General features: G+C 57.6%; 1 protein-coding gene across 12 annotated transcripts; it reads left to right on the top strand.

The window, feature by feature from the left end:
• Window positions 1-1,775: 1,775 nt before the first annotated feature.
• Window positions 1,776-22,502, top strand: LOC138732140 (tropomyosin alpha-3 chain). Of its 12 annotated transcripts, XM_069878547.1 has the most exons (12): window positions 1,814-1,942; window positions 2,244-2,369; window positions 9,969-10,102; window positions 10,892-11,009; window positions 11,237-11,307; window positions 12,650-12,725; window positions 13,205-13,267; window positions 13,409-13,478; window positions 15,161-15,239; window positions 17,062-17,125; window positions 20,684-20,804; window positions 21,359-22,502. In XM_069878547.1, the coding sequence occupies exons 1-11, from the start codon at window positions 1,829-1,831 to the stop codon at window positions 20,759-20,761; spliced, it is 993 nt and encodes a 330-aa protein (XP_069734648.1). In that variant the 5' UTR covers window positions 1,814-1,828; the 3' UTR covers window positions 20,762-20,804; window positions 21,359-22,502. The 12 variants fall into 12 exon arrangements, with proteins under 12 accessions (XP_069734649.1, XP_069734650.1, XP_069734648.1 ...); XM_069878538.1 differs by lacking the exons at window positions 1,814-1,942; window positions 2,244-2,369; window positions 12,650-12,725 and adding exons at window positions 5,588-5,766; window positions 12,088-12,163; XM_069878537.1 differs by lacking the exons at window positions 1,814-1,942; window positions 2,244-2,369 and adding an exon at window positions 5,590-5,766.
• Window positions 22,503-22,829: the final 327 nt, after the last annotated feature.

Raw genomic sequence — 22,829 nt, 5'->3', positions numbered from 1 at the left:
CCTGCCATGCTGTGCAATGCTATGCCGTGCCATGCTGTGCCGTGCCAATCCATGATGCTCTGTGCCATGCCGTGCCATGGTGTGCTGTGCCATGCCAGTCCATGCCATGCGGCACCACGCTGTGCTGAGCCATGCTGTGCTGTGCCAGGAGGCCATGCCCGCACTGCCCTGCTCCTGCTTCATCCCTGTTTCAGGACGCTTCCTGCTCAGGCACCGGGTCCCTGAGCATCCCAACACCGTCTCCGGCCACCGAGGCCAGGCTCCTGCCTACACGGTGCCCTGGGACAAACTGTGCTGGGCTCTCCCGGCTACTGCGCTCAGCCTCTCCTCTCCTTCTCTCGCAGGAAGCCAAGCCCGGTCTGGATGTGCCGCCTGCCTCTGTCTGATATGTTTGATATTCGGTTGTTTGATTGGAAACCCAACTAAATATCAAACATATTCTTACAGCGCCAGGGATGCTCAGCACCGACCTGGTGAGACCCTACCCGCGCCTTCCCAAGGGCAGGGGGTCCTTCCTGCCCCTTCCCACAACCCTTCCTCCTGTGACAAACCCTGTCTGCCCACTCCGTGTTCCCATCTCTGTAGGGCTGGAGAGGGGGAGCCAGGAGCTGCCATCCCAGGGAGGTTTGGGATGGCGATGGGGTCAGTACTCAGCACCTGTCCCCGCGCCTGGATGAGCACAGGACAAAGGCACGTGGCCCCATGCCCACCACTGGCTCCGCTGGGATGCAGGGTTATTTATGGATTCCAGGGCACAGAGTTGCTCTGGGCTCTGCATGGGCATCATCCCTGGGAGGTGCCAGCAGGATCAGGATCGGTCACCCTGGGTGATGATCCCTGCATCCCCACCCAAAACTTGTCCCACGGTTATTTATGGATCCCTGGGCAAGGAGCCTCTTGGGGCTCGGTGTGTGCACCATCCCTGGGGAGTAGGGAGCTGCCACCGGGGTCCCCATCTCCTGGCTCCCTGGGTGCTGACTCCCACATCCCAAAGCCTGCCCCGGGATGGGAGCGCTGGGAATCCCTGCGGGACATCCAAACCCAGCTGGTGGGACCCAGGAGACCATTGATCCCCAGCTGCATCAGAAGAGCCACTCCTTTCCCCCGCCAATTCCTCCCTGCTCCCGGGAGCTTGCTCCTACAGTTGCCGCCAGCACCTCCAACCTGGGTACCAAGCACCAGCACAGCCGGAGCTGGGACTGGGGCTCAGCGTGCTCCCGGGAGGCTCATCTTGGGTATCCAGCTTTGCTCCCTGTGGAGCTGGACAATCCACATTCAAAGCAGCTGCTACGCCCCTGCTCCTAAAATAGCGCCTGGCTGAGCTTGGCTGCCCACGGGCACAGGGATGATGCCAGCCCAGGGGCCACTGAAACATTCCGAGCCCCAGTGGGGTGCAAAGTGGGGCGGCATCACTGCTGGAGCCACATGGACCCAGCTCGATGCCTGCCCAGTGTGGGAATGGCAGGTGGGAGCATGACGTCCCTGCCACCCCATCCCGGGTGTCCCATTCCAGGAGGAGGTGTGAGTGGCAGGGACAATGCAGGACCCCTCGCTTGCGTACCGGCCACTGCTTTTTATAACCATCCCAGCTGTCTCCAGGAGCCCAAATATGGATGTAGCCACCGGACCCTCTGGCACAGACAATAGGTCCTGAGAAGAGACTTTTTGGGAAGGTGGGGAGGCAGCACGGGCCAAGAAAGGCGAAGCCCCCACGGTGGAAGGGGGGATAAAGGGGACAGCGGCTGTGGAGTGGCAAGACCGCTCTGCCCGTCCTGCCTGTCCTGCCCGTCCTGCCTGTCCCACTGCCCGCATCCACATCCCACCAAGGATGGAGGCCATCAAAAAGAAGATGCAGATGCTGAAGCTGGACAAGGAGAATGCCCTAGACCGGGCAGAGCAAGCGGAGGCTGAGCAGAAGCAGGCGGAGGAGAGGAGCAAGCAGGTAGGGTGGGTGCAGAGACCCCAGCCCGGGGGGTCCTGATACCCAGACTGGACCACGCTGAACCAGACACCAAGTCTGGGAAGGGAGACAAGGACATGGGAGAGGCCACTGCTCCACAGCTCTATGGGGCATCACGAGGGCTACCCAGGGCTCAGCCCCTGCCTGCTGGAGTTGTGCAGGGCAGGGACAGACATCGTGGGGCAGAGCTGAGCTGGGGATGGGGCAGGAGGGATGCTGTGGGGCAGGGTGTACGCCATGGGGCAGGAGGGATGCTGTGGGGTGACGGCTGCTGCCATTGCAGCTGGAGGATGAGCTGGCAGCGATGCAGAAGAAGCTGAAGGGGACGGAGGACGAGCTGGACAAATACTCAGAGGCACTGAAGGACGCGCAAGAGAAGCTGGAGCTGGCGGAGAAAAAAGCGGCCGATGTACGTACGGGGTTGGGGAGGCCAGATGCATGCCCTCCCCTCAGAGCATTCCCAGTGGGAATGCCGCCCTTCCCGCAGCCTTGGGATGGAGGAAGCGGCCCATTGGGCTCCTGGCAAAGGTGCCCAAGAGTAGAGGGACCTCGGGACACACAGACACGTCCAGCCATGGCCACACAAAGGACAGAGATGCTGGTCCCAGTTGTTTCCTGCACAGCCAGGGTGTAGGTACAGAGCAGCTGGGACTCCCAGCTCAGGGCTTGGGACGTCCAGGAGCAGAGACGGACTCCGGGAAGGATGGACACGTGTCCTCCCCCCAGACACAGAGGGGACAGAGGGACATATGTCCTTGGCTTTTGCCCGGGTGAGGACATCCCAGGCAGCCTGGGAATGGGGACAAAGCAGGCAGGATCCCCAAATCAGGGCATGGCATGTCTGGGAGCAGAGAGGGACAGATGGACGCATCCTTGTAGGGGACAGAGGGATGCTGGTGGGTGCTGGTCCCAGCTCCTTCCTGGGCGAGGACATCCCAGGAACAGGGGTGGAGCAGCCAGGATCCCCAGCTGAGGGCACGGGGTGTCCAGGAGCAGAGAGGGACCCCAGGAAGGACAGACGTGGCCACTCAGGGGACACAGGGGCACCAGTGGGGGCTGCTCCCAGCTTCTTCCTGGGCAAGGATAACCCAGGCAGCCCAGGAATGGAGCCGGAGCAGCTGGGATCCCTGAATAAGAGCATGAGCAGTCCTTGGAGTGTGGGCCAGGGGTTTCATGCATGGCCCTGAGACACTCTGGGGCCTCATTGCTGCTGGAGGAGGCGAGCTCCAGCAGAGGACAGAGCCCTGGCAGCAGGATGTTGGTACAGTGCCAGCGCAGCCTGGCTGTTGTTGGCTTCCTGGAAAACAACGACGCACGTGGTCCTGGGTTTCCCATCCAGCCGCTCTCCCGGGTCCCGCAGCCGGCGTCCGGGCTCCGCGATGCCAGCATTCCCTTCTGCTTTCTCCTGGCTCCTCTCCCTCGATGGGCCCAGTTCCGATGTCCAGTCTGGACACTGGAGCCTTCCCATCTCACATTGCCTCAGATGCTGGGCCCTCAGGAAGAGCTGGGCTCTTGCCAGCACATCCTGGCTCTGAGCCGGATCCAGGGCGGCATCCCTCCCAACCCCTCCCTGAGTCCTAGTTTCACAGCCCTGCAGCCCCACTCATGGCCTCCGTCCCCAGCTGAGCATGGCAGCGGTATCGGAGCTTGGGATGTGTTGGAAATCACAGAGTCTTGGTGAGCCCTTTCCTTCTTTCACACTCTGCACTCCCTTCCCTAACTGCTGCCGTTCCCATACTCTCCCTACTGTCCCACCACATCGCCACTCACTTCCTGTCTCCTCCATCCTCCCCTGTCCCTTCAGAGTCCCCCTTTTCCAACTCCTGGGGCTCTCCCGGTTTCACCCCAGCTCTGGGAAGCAGAGCAGTAGGAGGAGAATTTTTGCACCCCACAGCACTGGATGCACAGAGCTGCCTTCAGGATCAGCCCCCTCGCTTGTGGCTCAAATCCAAGGCTTGTGCTGAGTGCATCTGTCCAGTCAACCGCATCCCAACGCTCCTGGTCCCAGCTAACTCATTCCTAGGACCTGTCCCTCCCTGGTGCCGGGGTTTGTAGGTGGCAGGGTAGGGCTGGCAGCTGGGAGCCCGGTTCCGTTTATCAGCACGCCCCAAGTGCTACTGACTAGGATTGGTGCAGAGCGAGGGCAGCACCATCACGCTTGCGGCACAGCAGAACAATGATCCCGGCAGCACGCTTGGCTCTGACCAGCACTGGGGACAATGAGGAAAGGTGAGATTGTGCGCAAGGACAGAATTGGGCACAGGATGGGATTTGGCACAGGGTAGGATTTGTCACAGCGTGGATTTGGCACTGGGTGGAATTTTCACAGGGTAGAATTTGTCACAGGGTGGGATTTAGCACAGGGTGAATTTGGCTCTGGGTGGGATTCGGCCCACGCCAGCCAAGTGGGAGGCCAGCAGCAGCACTCAGCCCCATCCCTGGGGAGGAAGAAGAGGAGTGGGATCTGCCATGGCATCCAGGGGCCCCGGGGCCTCACCCCATCCCCATGGAATAGGGCTTGGTGAACCCACTCTCCCATGGGACAGGGTCTGATGTCCCCACACCCTGTGGGGCAGGACCTGGCATACCCAGAGCCCCATGGGGCAGGACCTGGTGAGCCCATCACCCCGCAGGGCAGATCCCAGTGTCCCCACACACCATGGAGCGGGGCCCGGTGTCCCTGTGCCCACGTGAGGCAGATCCCAGCGTCCCCACATGGGCCAGATGTCCCCACCCAGGATCTGCTGTCCCCACGTAGGACCCAGTGTCCCCAACACGGGGCAGATCCCGTTGTCCCCACAAAGCGCAGTTCCCAATGTCCCCACATAGGTCAAATCCCTAGGTCCCCCCATGGGACCTGATGTCCCCAAAGGGGGCATATCCCCAAGTCCTCACACAGGGCAGGACCCGGTGACCCCTATGGGACCTATTTCAAAAGAAGCGCAGCCAGCAGGGCAAGGGAGGGGATTCTGCTCCTCCGTTCCTTTCTTGTGAGACCTCACCTGAAATACTGTGTCCAGTTCTGGAATCCTCAACAGAAGAAGGAGATGGAGCTGTTGGAACGGGTCCAGAGGAGGCTACAAGGATGATGCGAGGGCTGGAGCACCTCCCATACAAGAACAGGCTGAGAGAGTTGGGGTTGTTCAGCCTGGAGAAGAGAAGGCTCCGAGGAGACCTTAGAGGGACCTTCCTATACCTGAAGAGGCTACAAGAAAACTGGGGAGGGGCTGTTCACAAAGGCTTGGAGTGATAGGACGAGGAGGAATGGGTATAAACTGGAAAGGGGCAGGTTTAGGCTTGATATAAGGAAGAATTTCTTCACTCTGAGAGTGGGGAGGCCCTGGCCCAGGCTGCCCAGAGCAGGGGTGGCCCCCCCATCCCTGGAGGGGTTCAAGGCCAGGTTGGATGGGGCTTGGAGCCCCCGATCCAGTGGGAGGTGCCCCTGCCCGTGGCGGGGTGTTGGAACTGGATGATCGTCGACGTCCCTTCCAACCTAAACTAGTCTACGAATCTATGATTTCACTGCCTCCGCTCCCCCCACCCGTCGCACCCGCCATGTCCACCCCGACGTCGCCGAAGCGGGGGCGAGGGGCGGAAGTGACGTCACTTCCGGTCTTTCGGGCGCGGCGCTTCCGGTGTCTCAGGGCGGGGTCGGCGCGGGCCGGAGCGGGAGGATGGCGGGGGCCACCACGATCGAGGCGGTGAAGCGCAAGATCCAGGTGCTGCAGCAGCAGGCGGACGATGCCGAGGAGCGGGCGGATCGCCTGCAGCGCGAGGTGGAGGCCGAGCGGCGCAACCGCGAGCAGGTACCGGCACCGGGGGAGCCACGAGGACGGGGGCCGCGGGGGCCCGGATCGCAGCGACCGAGCCCGGCCGGTACCGGGAGTCGGGAGGAACCGCGGCGGGCGGGGCCGCGGGATCCTGTCTCGCGGCTGCCGCGCCCAGCCGGTCCCGGGGGCTGTGGCGTCCTGCGGTTCCCGTTCCTCCGGGGTCCCTGTTAGCAGCGATCGCACCTTTTCGGTACCGGGGGCTCCGGGGTCCCGAGGTCCCCGTTGCTGCGCGGCCCCGGCTCGCAGCGATCGCGCCCTGCCGGTACCGGGAGTCGGGAGGAGTCACGATGGGCGGGGCTGGGGCTGCGAGCTCCCGGGGCTGCGGGGTCCCGGCTCGCAGCGATCGCGCCCTGCCGGTACCGGGGAGCAGGGGCTGTAGGGTCTCCATCCGGTTCTCCCCGTTCTTGCACGGCCCCGGTTCACATCTATTGTGCCTCTGCCGGTACCGAGGGTCACGGGGCTGGTGGGTCTCTGCCCGGTTCTCTCCGTTCCTGCGCTGCCCCGGCTCGCGGTGATCCCTCTGCCGGTACCGGGGGTCGCTCCTCGCCGAGCTGATGCCCTGCACCCAACAGCGGCTCCCGCAGGGATCCCCACGACCCTGACCGTGATCCGCTGGGAGCCGGGGGAGGCGACGCAGAGATTTCCGTCGGGGTCCTCGGTCTCCCAGGGGGGACCCAGCGCCCTCCTGGTGCCTGCGTCGGGGAGTGCCCCCAGCCCGGGGTCCCCCTCGGTGCCTCGGCTACCCGAGAGGAGGGGGACCCCCAGCCATGGCCTCACGTGGGGTGCAGGAAGGTGAAGCGGCCTCGATGTCTGGAAGTGACCTCACTCGAGAGGCTGGATGTGCCCAGGGATGGGCCGGGATGGCCGGGAAGGGGCACGGAGCAGGGCAGGGGCCAGGGGACGTGGAACAGGGTGACTGCTCGCATCCCAGCGCCGCTCTCTGCAAATTGCATTTGAAACGTGGAGTGGAAGCTTTTCCATCCTGGCTCCCGGGTCCCATGGCTGTGGGGTGGATTGGGTCCCACTCCCAGGGCCGATGGCAGCAGCTTCTCCCGCTGCCAGGCCGCTCCCAGACCTCAGCCAGGTTCTCCGCTCGCAGCCACCTAAGGAATTCTCTTGCCATAGCGGTGTTGTCATGGGAACGTGTGTGTTTCTCCCAGCTCACTGGAGTCTTGCTGCAGGGAGAGAAGCAGTGCTCCCCGTGCAGCGATGTCTGGTACCGGCCCTTGGCTCCTGGGGAATGTCCCTGTGGGATCTGTGTGGCCTGTGGAGGCCCGAAGGCCGAGACGAGTTCTGCTTTTGGCTTGCAGGGCTCCTGGTAGCTCCCTGACTCTGGACTGCTTTCCGGAAGGAAGCACGGGGTAATGGGAATGTGCTGTCACCCCTGCACTCCAGGGAAGCCTGGTGCCTTCATCCGTATCCTGTGAGGAGGAGCAGAAAGGGTGGCGTAAGGGCCCTTCTCGGGAGGGAGCGAGGCTGTTCTGTAAGAGCAGGGATGGTTTGGGGTGGATTAGGGGCTCCTTGCAGGAAACGGGGGCTGAGCACTGCGGATTGGAGTCAGGAAATATCCTGGGCTGCACCCAGAGCAGTGGGACCAGCAGGGAGGGAGGGGTTTCTGCCCCTCTGCTCAGCTCTGCTGAGGGCCCATGTGGAGCCCCGTGTTCAGTTCTGGAGTCCTCAGCACAGGAAGGACATGGAGCTGTTGGAGAGAGGCCAGAGGAGGCCACGGAGATGGTGCAGGGGCTGGAGAACCTCCCATACAAGGACAGGCTGAGAGAGTTGGGGTTGTTCAGCCTGGAGAAGAGAAGGCTGCAGGGAGACTTTAGAGCAGCTTCCAGTGCTGAAAGTAGCTCCAGGAAAGCTGGGGAGTAGCTCTGGGGATCAGGGAATGCAGGGACAGCACAAGGAAGGGGAATGGTTTTCAGCTGCAAGAGGGGAGATTGTGATGAGATCTTAGGGAGAAATGTTTTCCTGTGAGGGTGGGGAGGCCCTGGCCCAGGTTGCCCAGAGCAGGGGTGGCTGCGCCATCCCTGGAGGGGTTCAAGGCCAGGTTGGATGGGGCTTGGAGCCCCTGATCCAGTGGGAGATATCCCTGCCTGTAGCAAGGGGTGGGACTGGGTGGGCTTTGAGGTCCCTTCCAACCCAAACCATTTCATGATTCTATGAAATGGAGGCTCCATCCCCAGGGAGAAGGAGACAGCTCTCCGCATCGACAGCTTACCACATCTAACAGGCAAACAGTGTGTGTGTGCCAAGTGGCTCCTTCCCAGTTCTGTTTAATTTCTTGTTCTGTTCCTCTTTGCGCAGACCACTTCCTCCTCCTCTGGAGGAACGTGCCCATGGGGCTGGCTCAGGGGCGGCTGCCCTCGCGGATCACCAAAGCGGTGCACGTTTCCCAAGTGGAGAGCAGGGCGTACCGGCATGGCAGCTTCCCTTTGGCTTCTGCTCCCACAACCTGGTGTGAAACCATGCAGGGAGGTGCTGAGCGCCTCACTGCTGGCCATTGGGAAGAGCTCGGACAGCCTCTCCTAGGAACTGAGAGAGATTTGTGTCAGGCCCTGCTCTAACACTGGCTCCTTTCATGGCTCCGCTCCTCCCTCCTTGGGAATGGTCCGGAGCAGTGTGTACTTGCAGGTTGCTTTGTTACGAGGCGCTGGGATGTTCTATATGTGCCCATCCGTAGTAGGTCCCTGTGACCCTGAAACGGCTGCAGCCTTTTCCATCTTTATTCCAGCTTAGTAATCCTGCTGGGAGTAGAGTGCTGAGCTCCCCTGGGGTGGTTCAGGTCTGGTGCTAGTGTCCCCGGTGTCTTGTCTTCCCTATAGGCTCCTGTTGGGGCTGGCACAGGCTGGGGTGTGAGTGGTGCCGCTGTAACCAGCGTGGCTGAGGCGGTGGTGACCCCTGAGCTTTGTTGCTCCGTTGAAGCCTTGGTCTCTGCTGTGGTTGCGCCTCTGGCAAATGCACGGTGCCTGTGGGATCTCAGGATTGTCACTGGTTGTTGGTGTGGGTCGTTAGGCGGAGGTAACTGGGGAAGTGTTCTCAGCTTGTCCCAGTCGGATGAGGCCTTTGCTCTTTCTCAGGGTTATGCTAGTTACTCTGGTGAAGATGCACCTCAAAGCCTGGGTTCAGTTCTGGGCATGTCGCTCCACGAAAGACCTGGAGCGTTCCGGAGAAGGGAACAGAGCTGGGGAAGGGACTGGAGCCCCGGGGTTGTGGATGCGGCTGAGGGACATGGGGTTGTTTTAGCCTGGAAAAAAGGAGCCCGATGGGGAGACCTCATCGCTCTCTGCAGTTCCTGGAGGGGAGGTTGTGGTAAGGTGGATGTTGGGCTCTGCTCCCAATGAACAAGTGATCGGACGAGAGGAAACGGCCTCGAGTTGTACCAGGGGAGGTTTAGATTGTACGCTGGAAAAAAAGCCTTTACTGGGAGAGTGGTGAAGCCCTGGCAGAGGCTGCGCAGGGCAGTGGGGGAGTCCCCATCCCTGGAGAGGGTCAAAAACCGTGTGGCCGTGGCACTTTGGAACATGGTTTGTTTGGCACGGTGGGGTTGGGCTGACATTTGAACCGGATGAGTTTAGGGATCTTTTCCAACCTTAATGATTCCATGATAACAGAAATCGCTGGGAAGCTGAAGGCACAGCTGGCTCTCTGGGGCTGCAGGTGCTGCAGCAATTGACTGAGCGCCACTGCTGCCCCAGGACAGACGCCCGGGCTGCCAGTGCCTTGGCCGAGCGCTGAACCTGGAGCTGTTAATCTTCCTCACGCTGCTGAGGAGAGGGCTTGTTTTCATCAACGCTCATGTCCAGATCAGAGGAGTAAACTGACTCTGTGCTAAATGGTGGCTGTCAAGGAGCTATGTGGTGGGTAAATACGCTGAGATTGATGGCCTGGAAGGCTGACAGCAGCTGCAGGCATAATTCGTTCGTGTAAGTCATCCCCTTAGCTTTCATGGCTTCAAGTGTCCTTTCAGCTCAAGCCGACAGGGAGAAGCCAGCAGGATGACAAGCACGTGTGTGTGAAACACTGCGAAGCTTAACACGCGTGCGGACTCTGTAATGAAGTGAATGGAGCGCCCTGGCTTTGTTTTGGTTTCCCCCGTGCTGCTGGCCTGTGGGCAGAGCTTGACTGCTCAGCACCGACCGTGGAGCCTGATTGAGCACCCTTGCCTCCTCCTCCAGGCTGAGGCAGAGGTGGCATCTCTGAACCGCCGCATACAGCTGGTAGAGGAGGAGCTGGACCGAGCCCAGGAGCGCCTCGCCACAGCCCTGCAGAAGCTGGAGGAAGCGGAGAAGGCTGCAGATGAAAGCGAAAGGTGAGCAAGGGCTGCTCTCGCTACCTCAGACATCTTGGACGCATTCCTGGCTGAGGGCCCTGTGCCATCAGCCTCTTGGGCTTCCTGGAGGGTGGGAAGTAGCTACCGCATCAAGGCTGGCTGTGGGAGTTGGTACCTGTTTCTGCGGAGCCGCTCAAACAATGCCGTTTGCCTTGAGGGAGTATCTGAGAACCCAAGGCTAAGGAGCTGTGTGCTACCATGTATCCTCGCCTCCAAGGGAGGAGGAATATGTGGATTCTGGGAGACCGTTGACTGATAAAGGTGGGGAAGCCTCTCTTCCTGCTGCCTTTCCCCACTGGCAGGCGTCCCCTGAGCTGGTGGTGGGATCCGGAGGGGAGAGGTCCGCTTCCAGCTGGCTGAGAGGCTTCACCCACTGAAGGGAGTAGCCTGACCCAGCTGAGGTCCTGCCATAAAGATGGACTTGGTTCTTCCTGCGTTCCAGCCTGGAATGTGCTTGGCTCAGCTGTGTGGAGTCCCTAAGACAGCCTGGCTTGTTCCTTTTGGCAGCACCGCATTTCCTGTGGTCTGTGAGCCCAGTGAGGTGCTGGAGGAATGCTCCAAGGAACAGTTAATTCTGAGGGATCGAGGCTGCGGTATTCACGCTGGCCCAGTGGTCTCTGCCTTCCCTCTTCACTCGGAGGTGTCATGGCTCCTCAGGAAGCAGCGTGGCGCTGGGAGAGCACTCCTAAAGCTCTGAAACTTGTTACACTGCTGGCTCATAGAGAATTGTTTTATGCGTCTCCCCTCCCTGTGCTTTCTTTTGGGCAGAGGCATGAAAGTCATTGAAAACAGAGCTCTGAAGGATGAGGAGAAGATGGAACTGCAGGAGATCCAGCTCAAGGAAGCCAAGCACATTGCTGAGGAGGCAGACAGGAAGTATGAGGAGGTGAGAGCCTTGGATGCTGCAACAGAGCTGACCCTGGTCAGGAGAGGTGGCTCCTCCTCCTGCTGGCAAGGCTTTCCTCAGCAAACCTGGCAGGGGGAGCCTGGCTCTCAGCAGAGCTCCATCAGTGTTCCCCGCAGCCAAGAAACTCTGTCAGCTCCAGCGGCTCCTGCAAACATTCCCTTCACAGCCTACGTCATCTTCCTCTTAATTCTAGTTCTTCTTTTCAGGTTGCTCGGAAACTGGTGATCATAGAAGGCGATCTGGAGCGTACTGAGGAGAGAGCTGAGCTTGCAGAGTCGTGAGTAAAATCTGCTCGCTTTAACTGGCGCATCCACCTCTGCATGGAACTAACACAGCATTCCCGACCTTGTTACACAAGGCCTGAAGCACAAGGTGGGCTGAGATCCTCCGATGAACGAGCTGGAAGCACTCTCCTGCTCGGAACAGCATTAAGGGCACTGAGGATACAGAGTTTGCTTTGGGGTGGAGACATTCCGCTCCTTTGCATGGAGGGACTCCCAATTAGGGAGGCCAGGGAATCCTCCTGCTCGGGAATCACCAGTGCTACTTTATATGTGTGGGCACTGCATTCTTACACGTTGTTATGGGGCACCGGAGTGCACAGCGCTTGTCCTGAGGCAGCAGAGGCCTCCTGGGCCAGGAGCCGGAGTGGCATGCAGGCTGTCCGAGGGCAGAACTGCACCTGAAGCATCTCTCTGGCCTCATCCAGTATTTTCAGCAACCACTACCAACCCATGCACTGCTGAGCACCGAGCTGGCCTTCCCTCTGTTTGGAGCAGACGTGCAGACTGTCGTGTCTGGGCTCCTTTCACGCGTCTGGATGCTTGAGCTGGTCCTGGAGGAGCTTCTCAGGGCCCTTCTGTGCTCCGAGCCTTGTCTAACAAAGCTGGTGTGTTGGCAGCAGCCGCTCTCTGCTTCCCACCTAGACTTGCATGTCATGACCATGACTTCTTTGTGTTTTTCCCTGCCCCTTTCCTTTGGTGGTGTTTTGTTCTTGGTGCTCCCTTTGACCCTTGCCCCTACCCGGCTTGTGCCGTCGTGTGACCGTCACTAACAGGCGTTGCCGGAAGCTGCGGGATCAGATGCAAGTGATGGACCAGAACTTGAAGTGTCTGTCTGTTGCTGAAGAAAAGGTACTAACCCTTCCCTCCTCAAACTGTTAAGCCAGAACTCTTATGGTCTTCTTGCTGCGCTCCTTCCCTCTGCTTAACTGCACCTTTCTCTCTCCTGGAATGTTCTGTCCTCTCTGCCCATACATCTTCCCAGCTGAGGTGGTCTGTCTGTTGGAACAGCTTCCCTCCTTACAGCAAACAAAATGAGTAGTTTCTACTTGAAGACTCCGGGTCTGGCAGAAATCTGTGTCCGCTTCTCAGCTGCTCAGCTCCCAGCCCTGCACGTGTGCTGGCGGAAAACTTAAAGCACGAACTCAGAGGCGGGAAGGGAACTTGTGTTCAACACAAGTGCCTCAAAGCAGGGTCCCATTCAGCCTGATCCCAGATTGCCTTCTAAAGAACTTCCCAGTCCTCCCTGCCCATGGATTCACTCTTTTTCTCTCCTGTCTTTCCCTCCCATTTCTTCTTTTCCTTTTTTCTCTCCCCTTCGTTTATGAAACCTTGCAGTAAATGTTCCGAGCTGGAGGAAGAGCTGAAGAATGTCACCAACAATCTCAAGTCTCTTGAGGCTCAGGCTGAGAAGGTAGGGCTGCTTCTCCAAGGGCCAGAAACATTTCTGTGTTGCTAGGAGGGGGTGTGACAGCGGAGCACCCACTGGGATGGAAGTGATGCAACTACAGCCTTAAGCAAGCAGGGAGAGCTGTGATTGCTCTCCCGGGAGAGCTAACGGATTTCATGCAGGACTGAGGGCGATGTTGAAGCAGGGGTGTGGGAATTCTGGCTGCCATTCCCTGCCCCAGGGCAGACTCCCATCAGCCAAACGGTTGATGCTGCTGGGAGGAGAATATTTCTGCACGCGAGTCTGTGTTCTATGCATGGTGTGGGATTTGCTGCCTGACCCAGTTCTGTTGGATGAGGGCAGGAGTGTGAATGACTCCCAGTTGGAGGTTTCTGTGGGCATGTGAGCCACAGTGAGGAGCTGGCCTCCCTCAGGAGCTGTGGGCTCTCTGGAGTGGGAGATCCCTGCGGCTGCTGATCGCTGACTCCCCTCCTTTTCCACAGTACTCCCAAAAAGAGGATAAATACGAAGAGGAGATCAAGATTCTGACTGATAAACTCAAAGAGGTGAGTGGCCGTGTCGGGATGGCCTCAGGTTGACTGGGGAGATACTGGGAGGGTGAAAGACTCTGTGTCACCAGGCTGATGCTTCCGTACTCCTTTGTACCCTGGAGCAGTTGTCCTGACTGTCTCACTTCTGTCTGGCAGGCGGAGACTCGTGCTGAATTCGCCGAGCGGTCTGTGGCCAAGCTGGAGAAGACCATTGATGATTTGGAAGGTACATTCTGGGGAAGGGAAGCCAAAGAATACACTGTGAGGAGTGGGGAGCCAAGGAAGGCTGTCTCCCAGATGGCTGGAGCAGAGACGTGGCTCTGCTCCTCAGTACTTGGAGCACGACCGAGCTTGACCTCATGGGGAGGCTTGGTGCCTCTGGGCTCCAGGGTCATGGTGGCAAACTGTTCCCTGGCTATGCTGAGGAGGTCTCAAGCTCTTGATCCAAGCACCTTGCCATATCTGATATGACAGCCAGTGCAGCTGCTGTGTCTTGGTTGTGATGTCCTCAGGAATGCAACTGGATTCCTGTGCTCCAGCTTCACCCAGTTTAAGGAGTGGCACAGGAGAAAACTGCCTGATCTCAGCAGGAATCGGTTACAATCACGTTGTTGTGAGCAGAATCTCATGCATGTGGCTGTCTGCTGCAGGCAGCATCGACCACAGAGGTCAGTGAGTTTTGAAACAGGCCCTGTGAGGACTCAGGCTCCCAGTGGTCATCCTTGTTCAGGATTAAATTGCCTGAAGCCCCATCCCTGGTGGTCAGCCAGTGCTGGGTTCCTCTCCTCCTCCTGTTCCTGGGTGCCCAGTATTTCAGGAGCACTCCTAGGGCCATCAGAATCCTACCTTTCCCTAAGCCGTGGAAGGAGAAGTTTCCAACTCGCTCCCTTAGATCTGGGTCTGTGGCCAGATTCTGCTGAGGCTGGAGTGCTGCTGGTAAACCAGAACTCCTCCAGGCCTTCTCCTTGTTCATGGCCTGTGTCTTTGTGGTCCTTTAGTGCCAAGCCTTGGAGATACAAAGCCACATCCTCCAGTGTGGAGTCCCTGGGGAGGTTCTTAATCTAGAAATAGCAATAGTGTCAGCTGAGCTGTTCCAGAACCACGGCCAAGCAGGAATCTGAGCCACCTCATCATCCAGGGCAGGCCTTTTATGGGAATGGCAGAGACTCCTCCAAGTCCCTGCGTGATCCTCTTGACGCGTGTTGATGGAGAGTTGGCTCCGGTCTCCAGCCTTGCTGCTGAAGTGATCTAGTTTATGACAACTGACAAAGTTCTCTGGACCCCATGAAGCCATTAACAACATTCCCAGCTGTACTGCAGCCTCGGCAGCTGGAGCTGGGAGCAGGCTGTGCCAGCTCCGTGCAGGAGCTGCCTCCACCCCTGAAGGTGGGGGAGCTGCCCAACTGCTCCATTATCTGATGGAGAACGTGGGTGAGGCCTCACCCTGCCTTGCTGTGTGCCACAGAACAGGAATTCCATCCAGCACCCAGCGCTGTTCCATGACTGACGGCTCCCCGAACAGGTTTTTGTATTGAGGCAGAAGGTGAGAGCGAAGCAGCTCTGTCCTCATGCAGTAATCTCCCCAGGTAGATGGAGTTGCCCTTTTCTGCCGTTCCTCCTTCCAGTGGTTCTTGCTGTCCCATCTGGGAAGCTCGCCCCCTCAAGCCGATGTGGTTTGAGTTTCTGGCTCTGCTCTCCTCGGAGCTGGCCTGTAATCCTGGAAGGCCCTTGCTGATCGGACAGCCCTTGGGCATTTGGAACCAACACAGGGTCGTGATGGCTCCACATCTAATCTCATTTTCTTCTGTTCCTGAATCCCATCGTGCTTTACCTCCCCCAGGCTGTTGGAAGAACTCCTCTGCCTTCCCTCATTGTTTCCCTTTTGTTCTCCTCCTAAACCTCTTCTAGATGAGCTCTATGCCCAGAAACTGAAGTACAAAGCAATTAGTGAGGAGCTGGACCACGCCCTGAATGACATGACTTCCATGTAAATATGAGCTGGCTGGTGTTCGCCTCTTGCTTCAGCAGGCTAGACTGCCAAAGCTTGCTTGGTTTGCTGTGATTTCCGTAGTTGGAGAATCCCTGGCACTGTGATGTCAAGGTTACTTCTACAGATCTCTGCCTTGTGGAGGCTTCCCTGCCGCATGCCGTTCCCTAACTCTAGGTCCTTGTGATCTGCATGTGTAACTCTGGACTGGCTTGAAAGGCCACTTGAACTCTGCAATTCCCAGTCCCGCTGGGAAAGGCTTCCTAAGATCATGTGGCGTAGGTGCCTGCTGGAGCTGCTGGGCCATGGCCTCAAGATTCCTCCTAGAAGAGGCTGTGGATAGCGCTCGAGTGGATTCCTTAGGAGCTGCTATAACAACAGGCTGGATCGTGAACTGATCTGTGGAAGTAGCTGTTAACCGTGTGTTTCTGCGCCTTCGCTACTCAGCTTTTTGTTTGGGATTGCGGTGGATTCTAACAGCCGCTCTGCACAGCCCTTACCACTAACAAGGAGAGGCCAGGCCCAGGCGCTGCTGAGGAGCTGTAACGCTCGCCTCCGACAGCTCCGTGAGCAGAGTTTGCTGTGCACAAACAGTTAAGCTTCTCTTAAAATTAGTGTCTCCTTCTGTCTCACACAGATGAGTTTTGCGATTCCAAACTCCACTTGGATTTGCCTCCCTGCTTGGTGGCTTGTTCTGCATCTGCACCCCTGCGTTCATGCTCTCGTCATCTCACTCTGAATTCCAGTACCTTTTTCCAGCTACTGTGCCCAGGGCATCCCTGGAACGAGCGCTGTAAAAGATGCTGAAGCTTCACAGCAGCAGCAGCTTCCCAGTTTTGCTGCACTTGCTCCTAAACAAAGCTTCCTTTGTCAGACCCGATGTGCCAGACACTGCTAGGCTCGGAGGGGCTGCCCTTACTATGTCTGGGGTAGCTGGGAGTGCGTGGTTCTCATCTGCATATTTTGTGTAGAGCTATAAAGCTCCTTTTGTATTCTTCTTGCTTGAGCATGATGTCACCTTGAAGGAAAACAACTCCTGTATGGATTGAATGGAGCGGCTGGTGCTTTCAGAAACGGGTTTGCAGTAGCCACTCACTGCTTTAGAGTAACCGTTGCGGTGCTGCCTTCAAACCCTCCTCACCCTTGGTGGAATACACAGACTCCTTTAATGCACCAGATTGTTCCCCCTGTGTCTCCCTGCTTCACAGCTGTGAATTGCTGGCACTTCCTCGGCACGCAGTGTGCTCCGTAGGCTCAGATGGGAGGCTGAGGGTCATAGTGGGAAGTCCTCGAGCTGTGTCAGCTTCAGCCTGGCTGAAGATGTTCCTCACACCTGTCTCCTCGGTACCGTTCACTGGCATTTGTTGCTTGCAGTGGGAATTCACCACACCTGATAGGTGCTAGGTCACTGGCAGGGTATGAAAGCTAATAAATACCAGTGAGCACTGTCTGGTTTCCAGTCAGACAGGACTGGTTGGGCGTGCGGTGCTGCCTGTGCCTGGGGCGGGATGCACAGTCCCCTGGTTCAGGAATGGGAATGCACTGCAGCAGGGCTGTGGGCATCCCAGCCAGGGAATCCCTGTTTTGTGGAGTCCTCCCCTCCCTGTCAGGGTGCTGGGATCCTCCTGGGAGCGCAGCACGGAGCTTTACACTGAGCACTGTGGCACGTGGCAGGGCTGCAAACGCTCGGTGTGGTCACCGCTGCTCTGTTGCCAGGTGCTCTGGTATCATAAACACCGATTGGCCTCATGTAAGTGCGTGCGCTGCCTCGTGGCAGCTCCTCAAATACTTTTTCCTTTCTGGATTGGTTCCTCTGCCGCAGTGCCCGGAGAGCCCTCCAGGAGCAGAGTTTTGCCGAAATGGGACACCTCCCGTGGTTTCCACAGGTTTGTCTTGCTCCCTTCTCCGCACGGATGGCACCAGCAGCATAGATAGTCTGGACACACCAAACCACCCCAGCCTCTTCTCACTCTGTCTCAGGGCCGTCCCCTCTTCCTGGGTCTGGGTGGGAAGCAGGGAGCGTTCCCATAAGGAATTTCAAAGCTTGGATAGCTCTGGCGAATGGTGAGCTGATTCTTCTAGGGTATGGGGTGATAACTCTGTGCCCTGGAAGAACAAAGCAAGAACCTGTAGCTCCTGAAGAACCCAACCTGCAGCTGAAGGAGGGGTTCTGGATCCCATGGGATGGGCAGGGCTTCTGTCGCAAGGAGGCTTCCAGCCCAACATTGAGTTGCAAGCTCTTAGGCGGTGGGACGTGTCACCGCGCCCTTCTGGAAGGGCCTCTCTCCTGATGGGGAGGTCCTGTTGGCTGCAGGTTTATTGCCACCTCGCTCTGCGTGGAGCCAGTGACTGCTGTTGTGCAGCGGCATTGCAAGCAATGTTAAAGGCTGAGCTGTGGCAGTCTCTTTCCCTGCTCCTCCTGATGGAACTTCATGCTGGGTGGTAGATGGGTGGGTGGGTGATGCAACTTCTGCCCTAGGAGGTTTTGAGAGGCTTCTGGTCTGACTGGATTGCTGGGCTTGTGCTGGCTGGTTACTGGGAGCTGGGCTGGTGACTCTAGGGAACTGCAGATTCCAATGAGCTGATCAGGAGGTCCTGGGGGTGCCCGGCTTGCGAGGATGGCCACTAAGGCTGCCCTGCAGGCTGGGTGGAGAAGGGAGTGGGACAAGCACTGGAGCAGCAGCCATGGGCAAGCATTCCAGGATGAGGAGCTCTTCCTGAGGTCTTGGAAGGGTCATATGCACCCTTGTGAGAGCTCACCTGGAGCCCTGCATTCGGTTCTGGAGTCCTCAGAACAGGAAGGACATGAAGCTGTTGGAGTGAGTCCAGAGGAGGCCATGGAAGTGATCCGAGGGCTGGAGCACCTCCTGTACAAGGATAGGCTGGGAAAGCTAGGGTTGTCCAGCCTGGAGAAGAAACGGCTGTGGGGAGACCTTAGAGCAGCTTCCAGTACTGAAAGGAGCTCCAGGAAAGCTGGAGAAGGGCTCTTGATCAGGGAATGCAGGGAGAGGATGAGGGGAACAGTTTTCAGCTGCAAGAGGGGAGATTGTGATGAGATCTTAGGGAGAAATGTTTTCTTGTGAGGGTGGGGAGGCCCTGGCCCAGGTTGCCCAGAGCAGGGGTGGCTGCCCCATCCCTGGAGGGGTTCAAGGCCAGGTTGGATGGGTCTTTGAACCAACAGTGGCCCAAGTGGCCAAGAAAGCCACTAATATCCTGGCTTGGATCAGCCATGGAGTGGTCGTCCCCCTGCACTCAGTGCTGGTGAGGCTGCACCTCGGATCCTGCGTTTAGTTCTCGGCCTGTCACTCCATGAAGGACCTCGAGGGGACGGAGCGCGTCCGGAGCTGGGGAAGGGTCTGGGGCCACTTAGTCTGGAAAAAAGGAGGCTGAGGGGAGACCTCATCGCTCTGCGCAGGTCCTGGAAAGGAGGTTGGAGCCAGCTGGGTGTTGGGCTCTTCTCCCAGGGAACAAGTGATGTGATGAGAGGAAACGGCTTCAAGTTGTGCCAGGGGAGGTTTAAAGTGGATATGGGGAATAGTTTCTTCACTGAAAGGGTTCTCGGGCACTGCCGGAGGCTTCACAGGACAGGGGTGGAGTCCCCATCCCTGGAGGGGTTCAAAAACCATGTGGCCGTGGCACTTAGGGACATGGTTTGGTCATCATGGTGTGGTTGGGCTGATGGTTGGACTGGATGAGCTGAGAGATCTTTTCAAACTTTAATGATTCCATGATTCTATTGGGTTTTGTTATTGTCTGGAATTCCTCCAAATTCAGGAATTGGAGCTGTTGGGTCAGGAGGACCCTGCCCGTGTTGGCAGGCAGGGACAGATTCTGAGTTGGCGCTTTGCAGTGGTCGGTTTTGGCCAAAAGTGGCCAGCCCTGCGAGGTGACCTGTCCTGGGCGAGTACATACTGAAGCTGCTGATGGGCCCATGTGCGTGACACCAGCCCTGGTGACGCGTGTGGCCCTGTGAGGCTGAGGACAGGGCTGTGAGGGAGGCAAGGGCTGTCAGGCAGTTTGTGCCACACTCCTCTAGCTCTTCTGGGGCAAACAGAAATGGGAGCCTCTACTCCAGAGCTTCCTCTGTCCCATATGGAAGCGGGTCCTGCCGTCAGTCCTGTCTAGTCGAGTTGTTAGCATGGCACAAAGCGATGTCCTTGGAGCAGTGTCCTCCAGGTCAGGCAGGAGATGCTGTCTCAGTTCTTCTGGTGTCCCTGTCCCACTGGTAACCCCCCCATCAGTCCCGCTTCTGTGTCGTGTGGTTCCCTGTGGAAAGTGCTCCCAGCTCAGCTGGGGTAGGATTGCTCCTGCACGGTGCTCCACAGGCATCCCAGGTTTCTCTTTCTCCTTACCTGGATACAGCCCAGCCTCTGCGCGCCTCTTCTGGAGGGCTCCTCTTCCTTTCTTAGCCTCCGCAAGCCCTTGGCAGCACTTCCATTTCTGCTTTCCTCTGCGATCTTCCTGAGCTGAAACACAAGCTGGAGTGAGACAAAGCTTTCTTCTCCCAGACTTGATTCCGATGCACGTGTGACGGAGACGGCTGGTGTGACATGCTCATTCTCTACTAACCTGCCCTTTCTTTCTTTTTCTCTCTTCCTCTTCTTTCCCCTAATCCTGTTGCCACTGCAGAGCGCCTGTACAGCCAACTTGAGAAAAACCGCCTGCTCGCTAATGAGCTGAAGTTAACGCTGCATGATCTGTGTGACTGAGAATGGGCCACTAATGCCATTAAACGAGCTTGTTGCGACCACCAGTGCTGTCATCACAGTGAAATCCCATCGTTCTTAACACTGGCAGACTTGCAAACTTGATGCAATGACTGCTGTTTAATGGGGCACTTGAATTTATCCTCGAATTTATTTAAGTTTGGGGGTAACCTCAGTTCTTGGTGAAATAACCCTCAGATTCGTCTGGTTTCTGAGCAGCCCTGTTCGCTCGCCCAGGGTGTCGGGCCTGGCTCCTCCATGGAACCAGAATGGCTGCACCCACCGAGAGAGGGGTGGGCTGGAATTAGGCTTATGGCTGCTAGATGCCTGTCAAGTGCTACGGCTTAATTTACTCTTAGCTGACTGACTGTAGGATTTCCTGCTGCATGGAATGATGGCTTCTAACAATAAAGGATGGACCTCGTGGTCTGTGAGACGCTACACACCTGTAGTGCTTTCCTGCATAGTTGAGTCCTAACCTGGAAGGCCTGGGGGGGGCGGTTGTTCCCAGTGGAGCTGCAGAGCCCCGGAACACACTGGGGAGGGTCATGGACGTCTTGAAAGTAAAGTCCAAGATCCACAGCACAAAGCTGTGTCTTTGCCTGCAGGGAATCTTGGAAGGCTGCAGTTCCTGTGCTCTAGGCAGACTGGTTCTCAGTCCGTGTGCGGTTTCTGACCCAGGGGAGGCTGGGAAGTGGTGGTGGGAACCACTTATACCTAAAGGCCGTCTTTCTGCAGCCTGTCTGTGCAGTGCCCCGGCGCGTGGAGGTCCTCAGTGATATGGGCGGGCTCAGCTTTGGAGTAAAGCCTACCTAGGCCTAGACGCTGCTCTGAGCTCTCCTCCTGGATTAAGGAACATGTGAGAACTGCCTGTAGTCCTGGGCAGAGTTGCAGCACTCTCACTCCTGCTCCCTGCCTGCCCTTCACTGGAAAATGCCGCCTCCCTGCTGTCCTCGAGGCACGGTTCCCTGCTCCCTGCTGCTGGGTAGTCCTGCTCCTGGGGACCAGCTTGGCATCCCTATCCTGTGCTGGGGGAAGGGAGGGGCATGACCAGCTGTAATTCCAAGTGAGTTGCAAGTGTGTGCTCCCTCCGTGTTGCTCTTGGGTGGCTGCTGGGCCACGGGGCTCTGCTGTCCGGAGTGTTGAAGCCCTGGGGAAAGCTGGAGACACCTGCATGCAAACCACTGCCTAGAGCACTGCCTAAAAGTCCATCCCAACTGGGAACGTGAGAGGCAAGGGCTACACACGAGCGAGGTAACTCCAGCGCTTCCAGCTGCTCCTGGCCAGGCACCCCGGTCCAAAGACTCGCTGTGGCGGTGCGCAGGGAAGGGGCTGGCGTAAGCTTTCATTGGCGATGGATTCTGGGTTGTCTTGATGCTGACTTGTAACTCTTTGCCTCTTGCTTCCTGCCAGATAAACTGAAATCCACCAAAGAGGAGCATCTCTGCACGCAACGGATGCTGGACCAGACCCTGCTAGACCTGAACGAGATGTAAGGGCTCCCTGCCACCGCCACGCAACGCCAGGCCAGCCCAGAGCCGCTGGCCTCTAACCCTTGGGGATCCAGAGTTTACGTCCTGTTGCCAACTTGACCAAACACAAACCTTCTCCTTCGCCTCAGGGTTAAAGGCCACCAGGTTGGGCAGAGCTTCAAACAGCATCATTAAGGGAAATCAAACAATGCAATAATGTTTGGGGAGCACGTTTGAGATGTATACATTTTGTAACTACCTGTTTTTTGTAGCAACCATTGTAAACATTCCAAATAACTGAGGCTGCCGAGCTACACTTCAGAGCTCTTGGCTTTAGAATTTGGTATTAACTTTGTTTAATCGTCTCTGGGCCACCCGACTTGGGCAGGGAAGGAAGGAAGGTGTGACGGTTCCTGGCTGTGGGCCACTGAATCAGAGTAGCTGGGCTAGGGATGGAAGCCCGTTGGGAAAACTTCCTTTCCAGGAGCTGTTTGCCAAAAGAGCAGTTCAGTTTCTCAGCTTTAAGGTTAACTCTGCGTCGTGGAGAAGCAACTTGGGTGAAAGGAGACTTCTTTTTGGTAAAGCCAAGCCTGTTATCTGAATAATTGAACCTTCCCAGGGTAGTTTCCCTTCTACCCTTCCCTGTTGGCCAATTTTTTCGCTGGTGGGCTTAGAGAAGCCGCGGCCCCTCTAACCCGTTGCTACACAGAGGTTGAATTTGCCTTCACTAAATGCTGACGCACCAAGCTTTATCACTCATCGCTGGGTTACACTTAACAGCTTCAGTTCAACAACCTTGTTTCCTTGGAGAAGTGTTTTTGCCTTCCCTGCGGGAGGGAGCTGAGGCCTCCCCTCCTGGCCAGGTTGCTCCTTGTATTTTCGTGAGGCACAAGCCCTCTCGCTGCGCATTGCTGCTGTCTCGATGTTGTGAGGAGCGTGGAGATGCCACACTGGTGGCCTGTCACTTGTGCTTGGTTGTAGCAGTTCTAGGGGCCAATCTGGAGAAAAGAAACCCTGTTGAGTGTTTTGATACTAAATTGAAAAGTCGTCTTACTGTCTTTTGAAATAAAAACCGGTTCCCCCCATGCTGCTGTGGAACTTTTACTGGGGGCCAGCATGGAGCTTTACTGGGGCGAGCTGCTCCTTCAGGGCCTGGGGCAGGCGTGGAGGTCAATGATAAGGTAAGGCCTGCTCCTTCTCTGGGCTGAGGCAGGACTGTGGGGCTGAGTCATAGAATCATGGGATGGTTTGAGTTGGAAGGGACCTCAAAGCCCATCCAGTCCCACCCCTGCCATGGGCAGGGACACCTCCCGCTGCATCAGGGCCTCCAAGCCCCATCCAACCTGGCCTTGAACCCCTCCAGGGATGGGGCAGCCACCCCTGCTCTGGGCAACCTGGGCCAGGGCCTCCCC

Source organism: Phaenicophaeus curvirostris, chromosome 29, assembly GCF_032191515.1.
Source record: "Phaenicophaeus curvirostris isolate KB17595 chromosome 29, BPBGC_Pcur_1.0, whole genome shotgun sequence".
In the NCBI taxonomy this organism is placed as follows: domain Eukaryota; kingdom Metazoa; phylum Chordata; class Aves; order Cuculiformes; family Cuculidae; genus Phaenicophaeus; species Phaenicophaeus curvirostris.
Note: the sequence above shows the minus strand (reverse complement) of the source record. Positions and strands in the feature narration are given on the sequence as shown.

Excerpts from the sequence above, each read along its gene's own strand:
- LOC138732140 (XM_069878547.1), top strand. The coding sequence starts at position 1,829 with ATGGAGGCCATCAAAAAGAAGATGCAGATGCTGAAGCTGGACAAGGAG. Across the intron at positions 11,010-11,236 it reads CAGACAGGAAGTATGAGGAG|GTTGCTCGGAAACTGGTGAT; the intron begins GTGAGAGCCTTG and ends TCTTCTTTTCAG. Across the intron at positions 17,126-20,683 it reads ACCTCCCGTGGTTTCCACAG|CCTGTCTGTGCAGTGCCCCG; the intron begins GTTTGTCTTGCT and ends GTCTTTCTGCAG.